We start from the raw sequence: 19,680 nt of genomic DNA, 5'->3' as shown, positions 1-19,680 counted from the left end.
ATCGTGCAAACACCATTAAAAAGTAACAAATGCAATGGGAACAAATTGTTAAATATGTTGCAGACGTAAAATGCAGAAACAGAACGACAAAGTGCAGATAAACACATGCTTACACAATAATTTACATTGCTTTAACAGTAAAAATACAGTTTCCTGAACAGGTACAGTATATTACCATTAATTTGTTGGTTGTCACAGTAAAATACTGTACAAGTTGTTTTGTCATGTGACTGTAAATTTCCAATGCATTCTAGAAAAATGTTAGTCTAACTTACATCAAATCAAAAGGAACAATGACTGACTATAAAAAAAAACAGCCAGTCATCAATTAAATTTAAATTAAAAAAATTAAAGGCTCTTAATGATCAGAGAATTATTCCGTTTTATGTCTTTGTATTTCAGATTTAGAGTAGAAAATGTTTTTCTACTTATTTTGTAGATATTTTGCATCCACTCAGTTCCACTGTGCACATTATTTGAATGGGTTTATACATTCTGCAGTGAACTAAAAAAAGTCAAAATAATAGCAAGGATCTACATCTTTTTGTATTAATTTACTTTTTGTGTTCACCGTTTCTACTTGTTCTGATTAGGGGTTGTCTAATCAAGGTCTATTTAAACAAATCCCTGAATAAATTAATGCAATAAAAGACGACCCTTCTAAGGAATTATATTAACAAAAGTAAAACTATCTATGGCCAAATCTTTTTGTGCCAATTGGGAGCATAAAGTAACTGTAGAGGGGTGATACAAAAAAAAAAAAAATCATTAGTAACCGTCTTGTCTTTCCCCACAACCTATTTCTCTTTTGTCTCCCATGACCCAGATCCTCAAAAAATCCTGTTTCCTGTGCCGTTTTCTCCGCTAATTGGCTCCGGAGATGTTGCTGCAGGGCAACAAGCTACAGTGCCGTTTCACAGTTCCTTTCCTTAAAATATGTACACAAAGCGCAGGCATAGAAAAGGCCGCAAACGTACAACATCAACAGCGAGAGAGTGATGTCCGTGTCGGTTGTGAAGAGCTACGCAGCGATACAGACGCTGTAGAAGGAACAACGCACGATCTAATGTACCGCTAGGCTGAGTCAGGCTTAAAGGAAAACACGTTCAAATGTAAGAGTCAACACAAAGACGATGCTCTGCGTCAATCACTGCTGTTCCAGTGCCTTTTACGATGTGTGAGGCAAGCAGTACCTGACTGATGCTACATCTGCCAACGCAGGGGAATTAAACCCACGGTTCACTTTTCAACCGGCACATTCGGTGCATGCGTTTGATTTAATCTATTATTCAGTTGTTATGCAACTCCGCTGTCAGGCAGAATCATCCACTTATGCTCCCAAAATACGAGATTGCAACAGAATCTACATCTACAAGCAGACAATCACTTCTTGATAAGATGTGAAAATACAAGTGGGTTTTGTCATTTCTTTTAGTCGAGAAAATTCAATTCACTGATCCGTAGCAGAATTTTAAAAAAAAGACAGGAAGGTCAAGGTTGAAGTGAAAAACATCTTGTTTTCAAAAACAGTGTGAAATGTAGCTTATTGGGAATGATGACATCCGTCTTGTCATGTCTTGTATGGTGTCGTCCAAAAACAAGAAGAAGGCAACGGCAAAACTCCTCACATTTTTAATCTGCATGACACTAAATCGATCCACAGTCAATATTCTTTTATTTTTTTTTATGAACACAACAACAGAAACAAACAAAAAAAATGTTTTAGGGGAGAAAAAAAAAACATACAATCTAAACATAAATGATGGAGAAATAGCGCCATCTGCTGGTAGCTTAAAGGATATTCCATTTCAAGATGTCCTCAAAACAGATTCCATGTACAGTAGATTACTTATTTAACCTAAATTCAGACATCAAGGTAAATTATTTGTTGTTAAACTGAATGCATCATTGTTTTGAAAGAGAATGTTGATGTGATTGCATTTATAAATGCATTTTACCAACCAACATGTACAGATGTGCATGCATCATATGTGTGGTCACATTATATGTTTTAGAGCAGTCAAAGGGTTTTTCATTGTGTTGAGAAATACTGAAATTATCGTACCACACAAAAATTTATTGGATAAATCAAAACATTATAAAATTGATATTTATTAAAAGCCACACATTCCTTGTCTGATGCATTTCAAGGTTTAAGGTCTTAAGCCAAGAGGGGAAGAGTTGCAGTGGTTTTGGTCAAACTTTGTAAATGACATTACGCACAATCGTATGTGATATTGTGACATTTTGCAGGAAACTGCTAACAATGACTCAGACAAATGTTAGATCAATATCTTTAAATATGACCGAGTTATAGACATTTTGTTTCTGTTAAAGTTGCTTAGTTGTCATAACCAACTTGAATACAATTGGCTCCAAAGGGTATTAATCTATAGATGTACACCCAGTGACTACTTTCTGAGACTTTCAATAAAATCTGTCAACTGGTTCATGTGATATTTTACTAAAAGAGAAGCAAACACACATGCACACAGCAACATGCATACACATTATTGCCTCTTGCCTTGTCATGGTTAGTAATTGTACATTATTTTAAATTTGGCAACACAATGGATTAGTGGTTAGCACTGTTGCCTCACAGCAAGAAGGTGCTGGGTTCAATTCCCAGTTTGTCCCAGGGGTCTTTCTGTGTGGAGTTTGCATGTTTTCCTCGTGTTTGCGTGGGTTTTCTACAGGAACTCCAGTTTCCTCCCAGTCCAAAACATGAATACTAGGTTACCTTCAGGTCCAGGCCTCTCTTGCAAAAAGATCTGTGAGCTCACTGGAATTAGCCTGGTTAAATAAAGGTTAATAAATAAATAAAATGGCCACCTTTACCTTTGTTTTTGTTGTTTCTCCATTCAGCTACCCAAGTCCTTAGCTTAGATGGTTTTAAGCTCATCTGAAGTTAACAAGTTACCGTACTTGCAGCTGTACACGTCGCACCATTGTATAAGTTGCATCAGTCCAAAAATGTCTAATAAATTGGAAAAAAAACATAAAAACGACGCTTCACCGTATAAGTTGCATCTATGCGTCACCACTGACAACCTGGAAACGTGGGCCGGTCTTGTGCCACAAATCGATTGGCTGCCAAATGGCAGCTGCGGGAGGACTTTAACAAGACTTTAACAAGATAACCACGTAAAAACAATTATTTGAGAAATTATCTGAGAAACAGCAGCACTATTGGTAGTTAGTCAAAGAAAAATAACTTTAAATGTATCTGTAAGTGCTCATGCAAAAAACATCAAACTTGATAAAACTGGCTCATGGGATGCAGAACAGACTTGACTAATCCCTGCTAAAATATTTACATTTATTAAGCTATCACACTCAAAAAACACCAAATAAAAAATGTCTCAGAAAAAAAAAATATCAGTTTATTTGTTCAAGTGGCAGAAATATGCCAACTTAAGTGTTTAGAAAACTTCAAGTGAGACTTTGTGTTTGAAATGAAGCAAAGAAACTACATACTGAGGAAGATCTTTAGGAAAAAGTGAATGTCTTGGGCCCCAAAACAAAATGAATCCTTTAACTAGTGTCTGTAGTTATTTTTAAGTACTTTAAAGTGTAAAAAATCTATACTTGTATTGGTGAAACTTGCACCGGTAATGTGTCCAAACAATTTTCTTGGCAGATCATGCCTTTATGAGAATTGCATCTGTATTCCCTGCTGTGAACTTTAAGTTGTGCTCTTACCAGACACCCCTGGCAGCTTTAGACTGAAATAATGAATCCTGATCCAAACCTGAAAACCACAAAATCAGTATTCAGTGTAATAAATACAAAACAGTTAGAATATAGAATAAATTTGCAAATATCTTGTGTATATTTTTCTTCTGTCAGGAAATGCAATTGCATATTTTTTAACAATGTTTAAACTGACCAGGGTCTGGAGCATCCGGCTGAAGAGCAGGGAAGTCATTATCAAACACAAATGTACTGTCGTAATCTGGATTAACCTGAAAAACAATATAGAAATAAAGGAGTTAACCCAAAGCTAATATCAGATATGAGCCATTTTAATTTGGTAGCTTTACTAAACACAGAAAATTATGTAACATTATGTTTTTAAAAGGGTATTTATCCAGCACTGAAATTATTGTTTGATGCTACAATTCTACAAAATCCACGAGCAGGAAAATCACACAACAAAATCTTTAAAAAAAAAAAAAAAAAACAGATCTCTGACAGCACATTTCAAAAGACACAAAATCAAAAAGAGCATTTCACAAACTAATGTATACGAAGCTAGTTGAGAAAATGCAAAGTTTTTATCGTGCGTGCTTTAGTTTTCTCCTGGGTCTTCATACCTCTCCGTTTGCTCTTGTGTTCCCAGGACAGAGAGGGTTGAGGGGATCAAACCTGGGTATGTGCTCCTCAGGAGGTTTTTCCACCTGACCGGCCCAGGGTCTCTTCATGCGGTGGGCCGACACCAGGACCCAGCTGTCTCGCAGCGGGTTGTAACGCAGATGCTGGTGTTCTGGCATTTACAAGACATGAAATATCACATGGCAGCAAAAAGTGACCAACGCTGGAGATTAAATGTTTATCAATCAGAGCGTAACGAATGTTAAGGACAGCTGGTACGACCAGAGGAACATCAGTGCTCTCCCTCTGGACTTGTGCACCTCAGACAAGGACCACACATCGTCTTTCATTCTCTTATCCTCTCTTAAACGGATGAGCATCATAACCCCACCCCGCCCGACAAAATCAAACCTTGTTCATGCTCTTCAAACAGTTTGCTATTTTATTCTTGTGCTGCTTTTACAGTCACTTTTATAAATTATATTACTGCAAAAAAAAAATGGAGCCAACTGTTCACATACTGAGCCAAATAATGCTCTGATTAAAGTTATTAGAAATAAATCAATAATTATGTAAATTCTAACTGCATTGGACCAAAAGTTGGTGATTATTAGCAGCAAAGCATTGCTGCAGGTTTCAGCCACATCTGCCATTCAAGTCACATGACTTGTGTTTGTTATAAAGCACAGGGCTCAACTAATACATTTGTACCTAATAAATACATTTAAAACTTGAGTGAATAGTGTGAGTACTGGTGTATGAGATATATTAAACATAAAATTTGAAAATATCACTGAATTGATTGCAGCTTTATTGCTGCAAATGTGCAGAGCTCAACAATATTCGGAATGAATGAACTTGTCTTATTAAAAAAAAAAAAAAACATACCTCTTGGGTCGAAACCGGCATCTGGGTCCTCGCTCATTCTGACTAGTATTGTTTGTTAACTTTCACAATCAGTTGAACCAGTGACACAACAGCTGGTTCTGAACTTTAGCTTTTACCAACACTGTCGATGCGCGCCGTGCCCCTTAGCCTACTTCCTGTTTATAGAAAACTGGATGCCAGTTGGAGTCCAAAAGTACTTAATATGTGAATCCTCAAAATAAAAAAAAAGAAATACATTTAAAAGTTTCAGTGATTTTTATATGACAATAAATCATATATATGATATACATATGTATAATAAAAATATGTAGCATGAAAAAATATACGCTTTACTTAATTAATCTATTTTTCGTTTTTATTAAGTGCTGGCAACCCCGGAGTATCCATTGCCCGAAAAGGGAGCGCGGTCCGTGATTGGCTAAACCGCGTTCCTTCGCGATCACGTGACCAGGAAAAAGAATACTAGTTCAGCAGCTTGTCAGCACTCATGTAGCCGAACCTGCTTCTCCGTCTTGTTTCTGTCGTTGCATTTTGTTTCACGTAACCATGTCTTTTGTTAAAAGGACTTTTAAACTGTTTGTCCTCGTCACAGTCGCCGTCCTGTTCTTCTTGCTGCTGCGACACTGGCTCGCCACCAAGCAGTACGTTTTCAACAAAGAAGATGTCGCCAAGTTGGCTAAGCAGTACGCGGGTAAGTTACTGTGAGGTGTGTACATTGAACTATACCGGCTTGCATTCACTCATATTTTTTAATATGTTCAATCAAAACAAACAAAACAGTCACGGATGTCTAAATGTGTTCATTTCCAGGGCAGGACCATGAACAGGCGTTCTCCAAAGTGGTGGTAGAGCTCAGGAAAAGGTACCATGTGCCTCAAGAAAACAGTATCCTATTTGCTAAAGAGAGTCATTTCATATTAACTGATTGTGGCTGCAAGAAATACTGTGATAACACAAAATCAAAACGTATTTTCTTACGTTTTTGGTCTTAAGTGAAACCTCAAAAAGGACACGTTCAGTGTTTATTCAGATTCAACACTTGATCCCAACTTTTCTTCAGGAAATGAAGTAAATGGCTAACAAAGTGTCCCTGAATCAGGTATCCAGGTCACATTCTGCCGGATGAGGACTTGCAGTGGGTGTTTGTGAATGCAGGAGGCTGGATGGGCTCCATGTGTCTCCTCCATGCCTCGCTCACAGAGTACGTTCTGCTGTTTGGTACCGCGGTGGACACGGGAGGACACTCGGGTAAGGAAGAAGGATGCTTCTATCGATCTGCTCGGGAGATGCCGCGTCACAACTTAAAATCATGAGGAAAAAGGCAAACCAACCTTGTCACTTTACCAAACTTTAAAACTGAATTTCTTCCGTTTACATCAGGTCGTTACTGGGCTGAAATCTCAGACACCATCATCTCTGGTACTTTCCGGCAGTGGAAGGAGGGGACTACCAAGAGTGAAGTCTACTATCCGGGTAATGAATGAGCACGTTTTAATGCGACTTGTTTATTAACGTCATCAAAAATGTGCCTGAATAAAGGATACGATAAAAGTAATAATCCATATGCCCGCAGGTGACACCCTTGACCATGGAGTGGGCGAAGCCACGTCAGTCCAGTGGAGCTCTGGGACTTGGATGGTGGAGTACGGCAGAGGTTTCATCCCTTCTACACTCGGCTTTGCTCTTGCGGACACCCTGTTCAGCACCCAGGACTTCGTCACCATGTTTTACACCGCACATGTTTATATGAAGGCCCTGCTGCTCGAGGCTGGTACGCTGCTCGCAGATGCTGGAGTTTTCTGATGACGGCAGACGACCAGCTGCTTGCACGTGGACTGCGATATCGGCAAACCCCTCGACTAAAATCTGACGTGAGGGTGGTGTAAAAGATTCAACTTGTAGTTTGTGACAATCAAATTCGCAGTTCGTTTCATCCTCCTTTAAGATCCGTTCACCATAAAAGAGAAAGGAATGCTCAACTTGTAATATGTCCCAACATTTAATTTAGACTCGAACCTTGCCCATGAGGTTTGTCACTTTACTTAGTCACATCTTCTAGAGCTCAGACTGCCTGTTTAATCACCCAAGTCTTAAACATCTTGAAGAAAAAATATCCATATCATTTTAGGATGACGAGGCCTTACCGCTGCCAAACTTTGAGATTTCTCTTAAGAAAAAGTGAGTAAACTGCGCTGCCAGGAAGTGAAGTGTTGCTTTTTTTTCAGGAACTGAATTGCTAAAATTAAAAATGTTAGTTTCATCACACATGCCACAACCATCTTTAAAACAAGGGTCTAATTTGATATATAATGGAACCAAATTTACGGTTTTTCCTCTTAAATTAGAAAATTTTAAAGCAAAAAGTTGCTCACTTTTGGAAAATGTGGAATGTGACTGAAAGTAGGTCAACAATGGCAACGTCCACAGTAGATTTATAGCAATAGATTCTATTTAAATATTCATCTAAACAACTTCTGAGGCCCTACACGTGTCCATTTCTACCTGCACAGATTGTGCTCAGCCCATCGTAGGTCGATGTGACTCGAGCTTCCACTCCACCTCAAAGTTGCACATCTGTAAAGCTAATGTGTCAAACTACACCATTTCAGAATGACCTTTTTATCTTTAATCTTATTTTGCAATTCGTAGCCATAGCCACAGTCAAGAAACCAGCACTACGAGGTAAAAAAAATCCCCTGGTCACATCAAAACTCTTTACTGTAACCGTTTCTGGAAAGTATTTAAAACATGAAGGTAAGCATTGGAAGCTTTGCCAAACTGAGAACTTGTGCAATTTTTTTAGTTTGACATTTTCAACATGCGTCAAGTCTCAATTAGAAAACGGTTGAGAATTTTGTGCAAAATAGAAATTCTGGATGTCTAAACTCTTGACTTTAGGTAAAATATTACTGTAATTTGCAAGGTACGAGCTAAAACACCTAAACTTGGGACAAAACCGCCTCGCTTTTAACTTTAGCCTTCATGATGATGATTTTTGTCCACCTATAATGAAACAAAACGACACTACGTGTTTGCATCTTAATGTTTAGTCTTGACCTCAGAGTGCTGCTCTACTGGGACATAACTGCTGCTGAATCCATCATCTCTGACAACGCAGCCTTCTAGAGAACCAAGAATTGTACTGCACGGTGTAATCCATTAAGTTTACATACAGCTGTGTGTGAACGTATTGCTGTACTTTATGTGCAATTTACTGGGTAAAGATTGACACTGACCGTGCCAGATGAAATAAATCTGTTTTTGAAATAAAATCAACTGTTGTGTGATATTTAATGGGAGGAATCATAACGCAAGATGTGCATAAAGAATGATTTCAGGTAGATGTTAACGAGAACATCAAGTTTGACTTGGTGCTGTGAAGGGTTGCAAGAACTATAATCGCATTCTCTAAACCGCAAATAAAATGAAAGCTGATAATTTCCATGAATGGATACAAAGTCTTCACCTAACATGTGGCAGCTGTATTAAATTTGGTTTGCTCCGATAAATAAATACCACTGCACAGATTTTAATTAAACTTTGAGGAAATAACCACTGGATACACATTTACAACTTGTAAAAGTGTATCCAGTGGTTATTTCATCCAATTTTAATTAAAATCTGCAGTGGTATTGTATTTATTGTATAAGTCTTCTGCCCTCTAGTGGAGACATGTGATATTACAGATTCATTTTCATGACAGTGAATGGGGTGGCCTCTGCGAGCACATTTTGGAACCGCTTTTTTTATTTATTATTATTATTAAAACGTAACATGTGACTTAACAGCAACATTTAGAGTTTTTGGCAATAACAAGAAACCATTGCGACAGCATCCCTGCAACAAATCTGTATACATAAAAGTAAGAGTTTCACTGATACACGATATGGAGCTGTCCTATCAGTCGATGAAAATCGCTCATGAAGCTCGGGAAGCGGTGAGTAAATACAAAAGTCACAAAGGATGTTGTGATTACTGGCAACTTTAACGCAGAGCTAGCACCTGAAGCTAACAGACTAGCAATGTTACTCGACAAAAAAAATAAAATAAATGACCAAACAGGCTCAACTTACAAGCGTCACTCATTTTGCTTATGTTCAAGATAAATTAAATTTATTTCACGCAAACATCAAATTGTAAATTGCCAAAGTTATTAAGCTAATTATGTTAGCTTCGCGTAAAACTACAATATGTCGGCGTCCTTTGGTTGCCTAGTAACGCGGACACGTGCGTAGACATCCGTATTCAGTTCGTGGTGATTTGTCTCCCCCTAGTGACAGCTGTTGTTACTACACAATTTGCTCTTTTTTTTTGGTCTTTGTTAAAGATGCTAAAACAAAATTGTCAAAGTTAAAACTAACAAAAACTAAACTAAAATTAGATGAACAAGTTAAAAACTAAAATTAACAAAATTGTAGCTAATGGCAAACCATCGTTTTAGTGCCTAAAATCTTATGTTAGCAGATTTGTAGCTAAAAGCTAAAATTTATGCAACAGTAACTTAAAGCTGATTAGCAACACGGTAGCCAACCTAAAATCTCAATTTATTTTAATGAAACAATAAAGTTAAGTGTTTTAGAATACAATGATCAAAAATTAAAGGACCCGTCACGTGAATGAGCTGAACCTTTTGATAGCTAAATGGTTAAGATTGCTCAAAGTTCGCTGAAGTAATTAAGTGTTGAACAGCATGGAAGAAACTATAAACAGGAAAGTAATATGCTGAATCAGCAGTCGTGCAATTAATAAAATCAATCAACGTTTGCTGTATTTGCCTTAAAGATTACACCTGTGCTTGAAGTAATCTGAAGACTTACTTGGAAAGGAACAAATGAATTAAAAAATAAAATAAAACAAACAGTTTCTGGGGTTTTGGCTGCGTCTCAGAGCTGCCGGTGTTCTGTGTGGTTCCACAGGAGGAGCTGAGAACTGAGACGAGGAAGAAGAACCTTCTTGTTCTGATCTACCACCACTTGTTGGAGCAAGGGTCAGTTAACACCCACTCTTTAATTCATTGCACTTTCTTTTAGGAAAACAGGAATAAAAAGATATTTTTACAGTTCTAGTTCCATTAGTCACATCGTATCAAACCCTATAGTAGTCATAAATGTTTCTTGTACTCGTCAGACTTTATAGAAGTGCATTAATCTATGTAAAACAGCCATCATTGTTGACCAGGTTGTGTTATTTAATTTATAAAGTGTGCATTTGTATTTGTCCACCAGCTACATGGCAGCAGCTGTAGCCTTGGATCAGGAGACAAATGGTGGCATGAAGAAGTTTGAGGTTTGTGACACCATCGATCTGGAGATGGTGCTGATAGAGTACGAGTGTTATCACCTCGCCAAGTTCCAGAAATATCCAAAACTTGTCAGGAGAGCAGCAGAACCAGGCACAAAATCACCACTCAAACACTCAGCAACACTCTGACCAGTTAGGTCAATAAACACCAACATTCAGAGCCAAAGCTGTCTTAATCATTTTCATATATTTATTTTTCCATATAGATGAAAACAAGCAGGCGAAGAATGGTGGAGTCAAGAAGTGAGTCTTTACGGTTTTAGGTTTAACATCGACACGTGCTCAAGAACTGAACTGTTCTTTTGGTCGTCAGACGTTCCTGCTCAGCCGGGAAGCCCCTTCCCAAAATTGTCTCACCCCAAGTCCCCAAGTCTGCAAACGCAGTCATGAAAACAGCTCCCAGTGTACGTGTGCACATTTAGTACAATTCAGATAAACCGCTAGACGCTGAAAACTATTATTCTCACTGTCTTGAACGGTATGAAACGTTTCTCAGGAAAGCGTTCTCTCTGCGGTGCCGGAGTCCTCAGAGTACGGGCTCAACATTTCCTCCATCAGAAATAAACCAGCTGGGAATGCTGCCATGAGCAGGAAGGTAATCGAAAAGTGTTTAGACTAACAATAAATACTGTGAATCACATCCTTTCATTGTGTGAATGTTTGTGAAGCATTCACACTGTTGTGATCCAGTTTTCTTCTCTACGTTTTCCGCATCTTTTTCATTCATTTCATTCAATTCTTGTGCTATTTCAACAAATCAAATATCAAAAGCTTCAGCTCTTTCAGAAGAAGGGTGCAACTTTAGCTTTTTGAAATATTTAGCCTTTTCTGACATTTTTTTTCCTCATAGGAAGTTAATAGAGCTCATTTTACATCCTTCAAATCTTTAGATCTGTTTGCAACTTTTTACTGCTCCTTTCACATTTTGTTCTGGTTCAGCTACTTTCAGTTTCTGTGTGCAAATTTCAGCTGTTTTGTGCTCATTTGTGATCCTTTTGGCTAACTACAACATGTTTTGTGCTTCTTCTAACTTCTTTCTGCTCCTTTCTGCAAGTTTCAGCTTTTTCTGCTATTTCAGCTAGTATTTAGCTGTTTTATGCTAATTTTAGCTTTTTCAGCTAATTCCACAGTTTTTGCACTCATTTCAATTTTTTCAACCTAATTCAGCATGTGCTTTCTCCACTTCCTTCTGGTAATTAAAGCTTATTTATGCCTTTTTTAGCTACTATTCAGCTGTTTTTCGGATAATTTCTGTTTTGTTTGTTCCAGATAATTTCCACATTTTGTGTGCTTTTTTTCTGCTTCTTTCAGCCTAATTGGACAAACATGTTCGTTCTGCTTTTTCTGCTAATTTAAGCTTGTTCTACCTTTTCAGCTAGTTTGTTTTGTTGTTTTTTTTAGTAGTTTTTAGCTCACTTCAGCTGATTTCATAAATTCAAGTTTTTGGTGGTTTATTTCTGCAGCTTTCAGCCTAATTAAGTTATTTCTACTAATTTCAGCTTGTTATGCTCATTTCAGCTTATTTCTGCTAGATTCAGTTATTTCAGCAACCATTTAGCTGTTTTGTGCTATTCTTAGCTTTTCAGCTAATTCCACGTTTTAGCTCATTTCAGTTCTTTCCACTTCTTTCTGGTAGTTTAAGCTTCTTTCTACCTTTTCAGATTTTTTTTTTGTTTGTTTGTTTTTGCTAATTTCATAATTTCTGTGCTCATTTCTGCTTATTTAAATCTAATTCATGAAATGTGTTTTTTCTCATTTTCTCTGCTAATTTAGGCTTGTTCTTTAATGTCAGCTAAAATTCAGCATGTAATTTAGCTAATTTAGCAAGTTCTTCAGCAATAAGCTTTCTGCATTTTCACAGGAAATTAAATTTCTCTAGTTTAAGTTAAAACTCAGCTACGATTTTGATGAAATAGTGTCAGTTTTTCACATTGCTTTCCAAATCAATCACATCATGATGGAAGGACGGGCGGGTCGCCCTCCTTGGATAATAACAGGAGAAACATTCTCAGTTTGAGAGCAGGAATTTTTATATTTACAGCCAAAATCTTCATCCTTAAAATAAATCCTGAACTAACAGCAAACAGCATGAATTCATATTGATGTTTAAGGATTTAAACTTATTCTAAAAGTACTGTTTTGGACTACAAGACTGTTGCCTTTTTGTTCCTGTAAAGCCTTTAGCTCAATGTTTAATTCCTCTTTTTTTTCTGGGTCCAGATGGCTGATGGCCAAGAAACAATCTTTGATGCTGTCAGAGGATCAGGCTCTCACTCAGACCACATGGTAAATAAAATTAGCATTTTTTGATGGAATACATATCGCTCGCCATCATGCAGGTCAAAGTTTTGAATAAATGAATGCCTCTCAGTCACACTAAGATTTAGCTATGTTTGTAAAAATGTACTGAGGTATAGCCATTTTTGTGTTTCCCAAGGCTGATTAGCTTTGGCAGCTATCTTAAATTAGCTTAACTCCAACAGTCAGCCAGTTGTAGATGGACATCCAATTACTGCTTTTTGAGAGTTTCATTCATATCTGTTGAGTGGTTTATTAGATATTTTGCTAACAGACAGGTTCAGACATGCTTGCACAGACACAAAAGCTTATTATAGCAGTGGACAATAAATGCCCTGAATCATTAAAACACACACAAACAATTCTTATGATAAGCAACTAAAATGTATATATACGCATGCAATGCACTAGTCGTATTATCGCCAGTGTTTTTGTGATGCAGGAGCGGCTGCTGAAGCCCCTCAGCGGCTTTTCAGGGATGAGTGGTGAGATGAAGGAACTGGCTGCTATCATCAGTCGGGTACTACACACATCATAATTATAAAATGCACACACTGACGACAATGAGCACAAATAAAACCCCAGATTAAAATAGGCTTTTATCTCGACTCGTAATGAAATATGTGATAATCTACAGAAACATATGGTCATGACTTTGTCCACTAGAGAGCAATAAAGAGCTTTGTAAAGAATAAATACCGTATTTTCAGGCGTATAAGTCACTCCGGAATATAAGTCGCATCAGTCAAAAAAAGCGAAATGACAAGGAAAAATAACACACACACACACACATACACATATACATATATATATATATATGCTGGGGAGAGAACAACATATACACCTACCGCCTAGAGGGCCCTCTTGCGCCTCTAGTGGCTGCAAATGTTAATGTTTACTCTGGTTCATGTCAGTATGAATGAACATTTAAAGTGTCAGTCAAAATTTGTTTAAAAAAACCATATATACCGTATTTTCCGCCGTACACGTTGCTCCGCCCTAGAAGTCGCATCAGTCCATACGTCACATCTATATTGCGTCACCACTGATGCACCGGCTACATTTAGCCGGAAATGTAGGCTAAACCTGGAGATGTGGGCCGGTGTTGTGCCAAAAATCGATGGGCTGCCAAATGGCATCCACGGGAGCGTGCACGGGAGGACTTTAACAAGAATTTAACAAGATTAACACTTAAAAACAATTATTTGTTTGCTCGAAATGATAGTAAATGTGTGTCTCGGTCTAACATTTGCTTAATAAATGCACTTTAATGGTCAAATCAGCTGTATTTTGCTGGGACGGTGCAACTGGTTTAACTCGCTCCAAGCAGCGAGCGGAACGAATGTGGGGGTACTATGGCAGGCCGATTGTATCATTAATAGCCGGTGAAAATTCTCAGTCATCAAGGACATGGTAAATTCAAAAAAGTTCAAGAAAATAAAACTATAATGTATAATAAATAAAGTCCAGTTGTTCTAGTCTTGAACTTTTTTGAATTTGTCTTTAAGGCCACGTTTACCTATTACATGATACAACAACATGCCTTACTGCTACTACTACTCTGTTGCCATCAAGTGGCTGAAAGTGGTACTGCTTTTTTTTTTTTTTGTCCGAATGAATGAAAACCGTCATTTCTCAGCCAAAAATTGGTTTATAAATATGGGGAAAAATCCATAAATATGTCGCTTCGGCCTATAAGTCGCAGGGCATGTAAATAATGCAAAAAACTGTGACTTATAGGGTGGAAAATCTGGTAAATCGCTTTGGCATATAAGTCACAGGACTGGCAAATCTCTGCAAAAAACTGACTTTTACGCTGGAAAATACGATAGCTGTGCCATATTAATGAAGGCCCAGCTTCTATCCATTTCACTTAAATGAGGTTTCATTCTAAAGGACACCCATTTAAGCCAGCCTAGCAACTCCCACTCTTTGTTTTTGTGTGTGTCCATCCCTAAAGGACATCTATTTGCACAGTCCAAATGTGCGCTGGGAGGACATCATCGGTCTGGAGGACGCCAAGCGATTAGTCAAAGAGGCCGTCGTTTGTCCCATTAAGGTGAGACGGGCACATGAGCGCGTTGGTATTTCAGCATCAGCCGTCGCTCTTCGATTCTGAATACATCTCCTTTAAAGGGCTTAAAGAGAAGATGGGCGTCGGGGTCAGGTCGGTCTATTAGGCTGACGTTAAATCCATATCTGGGATCTCATGGTAACACGCATACTCAGATGGATAGGCAAGAGGGGGAGGCAGAGGAATTTGCGCAACCCTCTCCACACAAGTTTGCAACTGCATGAAGATATCAAAGCCAAACACGCACACACTTTTTTATCATCATCGTCATCCAGACATTTTTCGTGACAAGAAATCAGGCTGTCTGCATCCTCTTGACATTTCCAGACAGAGATGAGGACTGATGTGTCCATTTTCTTACATATATTCTGCTGGCCTGTTTTATTGAATAACACCGCCCTTCCACCTTCCATCTCCATTATTAGTCATTCTCCAGCTTATAAGGTCAGCAGGATGATTTGAGCCAGCTCCTCTTTCTGCCAGCTAAAATTTAGACTAATTTGTGCTTTGTGGTATTTGGTGCACTGAATCAGCTTTTCATCTGGCTGGTCAGTTTTCTTTGCAGACAGCTCAGCTTTTGATTGGTCTGTATTATTTAGAAAACATTTTTAAACTATAATGTGATTTACTGTAAGTTCATGCTGTATTCATTCATTCAACCTTTATGTATACAGGTTAGTCTCATTGAGTCATGAGGACTCATTTACAAGAGAGACCTGCTTTAAAAAAAAAACAATGAGATACAAACAACAATAAATATCTGCATATAACATGAAAAGTATATAAATGAAGTGATAAAAAAAAAAAAAAAAAAAAAAAAAAAACATGCTATATTAAAAAATGGTGTAAGATACTATAAACCGGAACATATCTGCATTGGTTTTTGCCATGAACTTTCCAGTAGTTTAAAAACCCTTAGAGAGGTCAAAGCTGACAGTTTCAGATCTTGTTGCAAGGTGTTCCAGGAAACAGGAGAAGAGTGAGAGAAGACCCTTTTGCCAAATTCGATCCACACTGAGGGGACACTGCAGGTAATGATGTCTTGGGAATGCACACTGTAGATGAACTGATGAAGTGACATTTAGGAGGAGATATAAGAACGCAGCAGACCACGAAGTGATTTATAAATGACGATGAACCAGTGTGAGAGCCTAAGGATGACCATCTGACCAGTACAGGGTACATGGGTACGGTAGTTATAGCCAGTTATGAAACTTAGCGCACCACAATAGCGTCCAACATCTGCAAGATGCTTGCAGGAGCATTCATGTAAATAATGTCACTAAAGTCAATGGACAGAAGGAAAGTAGCAGTTACAAGGCATTTCCTAGCATTTAATGTTAGACAAGATCTATTTCTGAAAAAGAAACCCAGTTTTACTTTCAATTTATTTACTAAGTTTTCAATATGAGGCTTAAAAGAGAGACGTGCATCGACCAAAATTCCCATTTGTAAGAATCGACAAACTCAACAGGGACACCATTCGTAGATAGAAGAAAGGACTGCTGGTTCTGACTTTGTTGAAAACAACATCCCTTTGGTTTTATCAGCATTTAGCACCAGTTTGAGACAAAACAAATCTGACTGGATGATGTTGATGAAAGCAGACTGTCAAAACTGGAAAACCTTAGCAACTGTTTTAGCTCGACAACAAACAGCTGTGTCATCTGCATAGAAATGTAATCAGGAATGATCTGACCTACATTATTTATGTAGATTGTGAAAAGGGTGGGACCTAAGACTGAGCCTTGTGGTACACCATTATTGACAGTTAAATAGCTGGAAGAAGCACTATTATTATTCACATATGTCTGACAGTCTGGTCTCATTATTTCTACTTTTTTAAAAATTATTCTCTTTCTCAGTATCCATGGTTATTCACAGGCATCTTATCCCCATGGAAGGGCTTGTTGCTCTATGGCCCCCCAGGTAAGGTTTTTATTCAGTGCAATATTAATCTAAAACTTAGCTGTTTTTGGAATTCATGTTTTCCTCAATCGAAGGCACGGGGAAAACACTTCTTGCTAAAGCTGTGGCGACTGAATGCAAGACAACCTTCTTCAACATTTCTGCCTCCAGCATCGTCAGCAAGTGGAGGGGAGACTCTGAGAAACTGGTCAGGGTAGGTACTCAAAGCAAGTGGCAAAACAGAAGTTGCACCTAGTTTTACATACGTGTACGCATGCAGGTTCTGTTCGAGCTGGCCAGGTACCACGCCCCGTCCACCATCTTCCTGGACGAGCTGGAGTCCGTGATGGGACAGAGGGGAACCAGCTTGGGGTGAGCTCAGCCACTATGTGCCAGAAATGCTGTTCATGATGTTTTGAGACCCAGAAAACTGTTTTGAGTGACGTGCAAAAACAAATGTACTAAAAAATACGCACCTCTGGTTTTAAGGGGAGAGCACGAGGGGAGCCTGAGAATGAAGACGGAGCTGCTGATCCAGATGGACGGCCTTGCAAGATCTGAAGACCTGGTGTTTGTTCTCGCAGCCTCCAACCTGCCTTGGTACTGCTTTAACAAAATCAAATGCGTTTTATATTTTGTATGATGAAATAATATCAACTAAGTATCTGCACTGTAATTGACTGAAATTTTTATTTCAGTTGAAAAACTTTTTTACATTTGCAGGAAAATAATACGAGCTTGAAATTATGATTTTCTCTTCTTGATTAATTAATTTTTCTAACACAGGATCACACTTGATGTCATTTAAATTGTTCTTCATTCAGGAAGCTGGACCATGCCATGCTGCGGAGATTGGAGAAGAGGATTCTTGTGAGTCTTCCCTCATCGGCCGCACGCCAAGCCATGGTGTCTCATTGGCTGCCTCCGCTCAGCTCCGTCGGAGAGATAGAGCTACAGACGGAGCTGGACTATGAAATGCTTGCAGAGGTTTGTGTACAGGCAGACAGAACTAATGAAGTCGTCATGCATGTGTTAATATTGTTGTGAAGCGAGACATCTTTGCATGAGAGACTTTACCTGCCTGTTTGTGTGTTTGCTGCAGGAGACGGAGGGATATTCTGGTTCTGATATCAGATTAGTGTGTAAAGAAGCAGCTATGAAACCAGTTCGTAAACTAATTCATGCTCTGGAGTCGCATCAGAATGGTAAAACAACGCATAAAACACAAACGTTCTCGTGCAGGTGATATCCCTCACTGTGGTTCTTTTTTAACACAGACATGCCTGAGATCCAGCTGGGAGCTGTGATGACGGCTGACTTCATGGAGGCGATTTCACGCACCAAACCATCAGCCAGAAACCTGATGGACAGATACACGGCCTGGGACAGGGAATACGAGTCTGTGTGATGCTAATGCTAACTTTGGCTTCTAGTGACTTTTCACTGGCAAAAATGTAAGGAAAATCATATTGTTTATGCATTAAATAAAATGTTAATAAAACTGAGCATACTTAGTGAAGACTACTCATGATAACTGGCCAACGTTGAAGCTGAAGACTTTGAAATTTGCCAGTAATCTTTGGTTTTGATGTGAACAGAGCATCAAATTAATTTGATCGAACTCTTGATAATGGACTTGCAGCCAAAAAGATGTTGCGCAACAGACAATGTGCATGTATATCCCCAACCCCCACATTCTACTGTAATTTTAAAGTACAATGTCAGTAGTTTTATGTTTAGGGGAGTGGTGGTGCAGAAGCTAGGGATTGGGGACGAAACCTAGCCTTTGGCTGCTTTTAGCTAGATATTTGGGAAGGGAAGTTTGAGATTGTCATCATTATGTTCCCATACAATGGCGAAATTGGTTCTCTGCATTTAACCCATCACAAATGAGATACACCCAGGTGGAGCAGTGGGCAGCTATGCAAGCACCCAGGGAGTAATTGGAGACCTGGGTCTTGATCAGAGACACCACGACATGTGGGAAAGGCTGGGAGTCAAGCCGCAGCTTTCAGGTCACAAGCCAGCTGCCCCATCTTGCCCGCACATTTGCTGCTTTTAGCTAATTTTTACATACTTTGAGCTACCATTTCCTATTTTTAGCCAGTATTTTGCTGGTTTTATATAACCTATTTCTACTTTTAGCTAGCCTTTTGACATTTTTGCTAGCCTTATGCTACTTTTACCCTTATGATATGCTTGTTTTAGTTTTAACTATCGGTACTTTCAGCTTCTTCATCTGTCGTTCAGCATCACTTTGCGTTTCGTCAGAATTGCAGTTTTTTGAATTTTTCAATTGCCTGTATTTTATATGTTAACTTGTATAAATACAGGTTGAATAAAATGAATGAAACACCCACACCTGCCTCCACCCTCATTTAACTGACTCTGGGCCCTTGAGCAAAGCCCTTAACCCCCACCATCTGCTCCCCCAGGTGCCGGCAGCTCTCTGAGACAAGACACAATTAATGTTGATGTGCTTTTGTTTTTTTAATAATTTAGATTTGTTCTAATTTATATGGAATGACTTTTTTTTTTTTTTTTTAAGTAATTTGTACATGTAGACATAATTGCTACTTTTTTATTTTCACCCTTTTAAATAAATATTGACACAGATTGGCTCTGGGCTAAAACTACATTTTTAAATCTTGAGTTTGACAACTTTGTTTTAAACTTTTTTTGACATATTGTAAAAAAAGAAGAAAAAAAACAATGATTGAAACTATATTTAAACCTCCTAAACAATTTTATTTAAATTATGATGACTGGGGACAACTTGTTCCACGAAAACATGTTTCAAACTTTCACTTCAGAAATGTTAAATTAAAGATGATCAGTCAAACTACATACAACAGCAGGATTATTCTCATTTTTAAACTCAAGAATAATACAGGAAC

At 38.3% G+C, this 19,680-nt stretch overlaps 3 protein-coding genes across 3 annotated transcripts in view; 2 read left to right on the top strand and 1 right to left on the bottom strand.

Annotated features, from left to right (window-relative positions):
• The window catches only part of galt (galactose-1-phosphate uridylyltransferase), a 25,217-nt gene extending 19,978 nt beyond the window's left edge, over positions 1 to 5,239 (bottom strand). The window contains exons 1-4 of the mRNA XM_037692061.1: positions 5,203 to 5,239; positions 4,317 to 4,486; positions 3,890 to 3,965; positions 3,703 to 3,751 (exon numbers count right to left, since the gene is read on the bottom strand). Of these exons, the coding sequence (XP_037547989.1) occupies positions 3,703 to 3,751; positions 3,890 to 3,965; positions 4,317 to 4,486; positions 5,203 to 5,239 (332 nt within the window). The remainder of the gene's footprint in view (positions 1 to 3,702; positions 3,752 to 3,889; positions 3,966 to 4,316; positions 4,487 to 5,202) is intronic.
• Positions 5,240 to 5,649: 410 nt separating this feature from the next.
• On the top strand, positions 5,650 to 8,474 carry sigmar1 (sigma non-opioid intracellular receptor 1). The gene is made up of 5 exons (XM_037692461.1): positions 5,650 to 5,893; positions 6,013 to 6,064; positions 6,302 to 6,450; positions 6,583 to 6,675; positions 6,776 to 8,474. The coding sequence occupies exons 1-5, from the start codon at positions 5,749 to 5,751 to the stop codon at positions 7,003 to 7,005; spliced, it is 669 nt and encodes a 222-aa protein (XP_037548389.1). The 5' UTR covers positions 5,650 to 5,748; the 3' UTR covers positions 7,006 to 8,474.
• Positions 8,475 to 9,088: 614 nt separating this feature from the next.
• On the top strand, positions 9,089 to 18,191 carry katnal2 (katanin p60 subunit A-like 2). Its single transcript, XM_037691770.1, is given in 15 exon segments — positions 9,089 to 9,139; positions 10,119 to 10,189; positions 10,428 to 10,600; positions 10,710 to 10,746; positions 10,817 to 10,907; positions 11,000 to 11,098; positions 12,724 to 12,789; positions 13,244 to 13,321; positions 14,762 to 14,860; positions 16,741 to 16,804; positions 16,879 to 16,997; positions 17,064 to 17,155; positions 17,273 to 17,383; positions 17,608 to 17,770; positions 17,886 to 18,191. Coding segments are annotated over 15 exon segments (1,620 nt in total).
• The last annotated feature ends 1,489 nt before the right edge of the window (positions 18,192 to 19,680 follow it).

The sequence above is a fragment of the Nematolebias whitei genome, chromosome 18, assembly GCF_014905685.2.
Source record: "Nematolebias whitei isolate Nwh7 chromosome 18, NemWhi1, whole genome shotgun sequence".
Classification (NCBI taxonomy): domain Eukaryota; kingdom Metazoa; phylum Chordata; class Actinopteri; order Cyprinodontiformes; family Rivulidae; genus Nematolebias; species Nematolebias whitei.
Note: the sequence above shows the minus strand (reverse complement) of the source record. Positions and strands in the feature narration are given on the sequence as shown.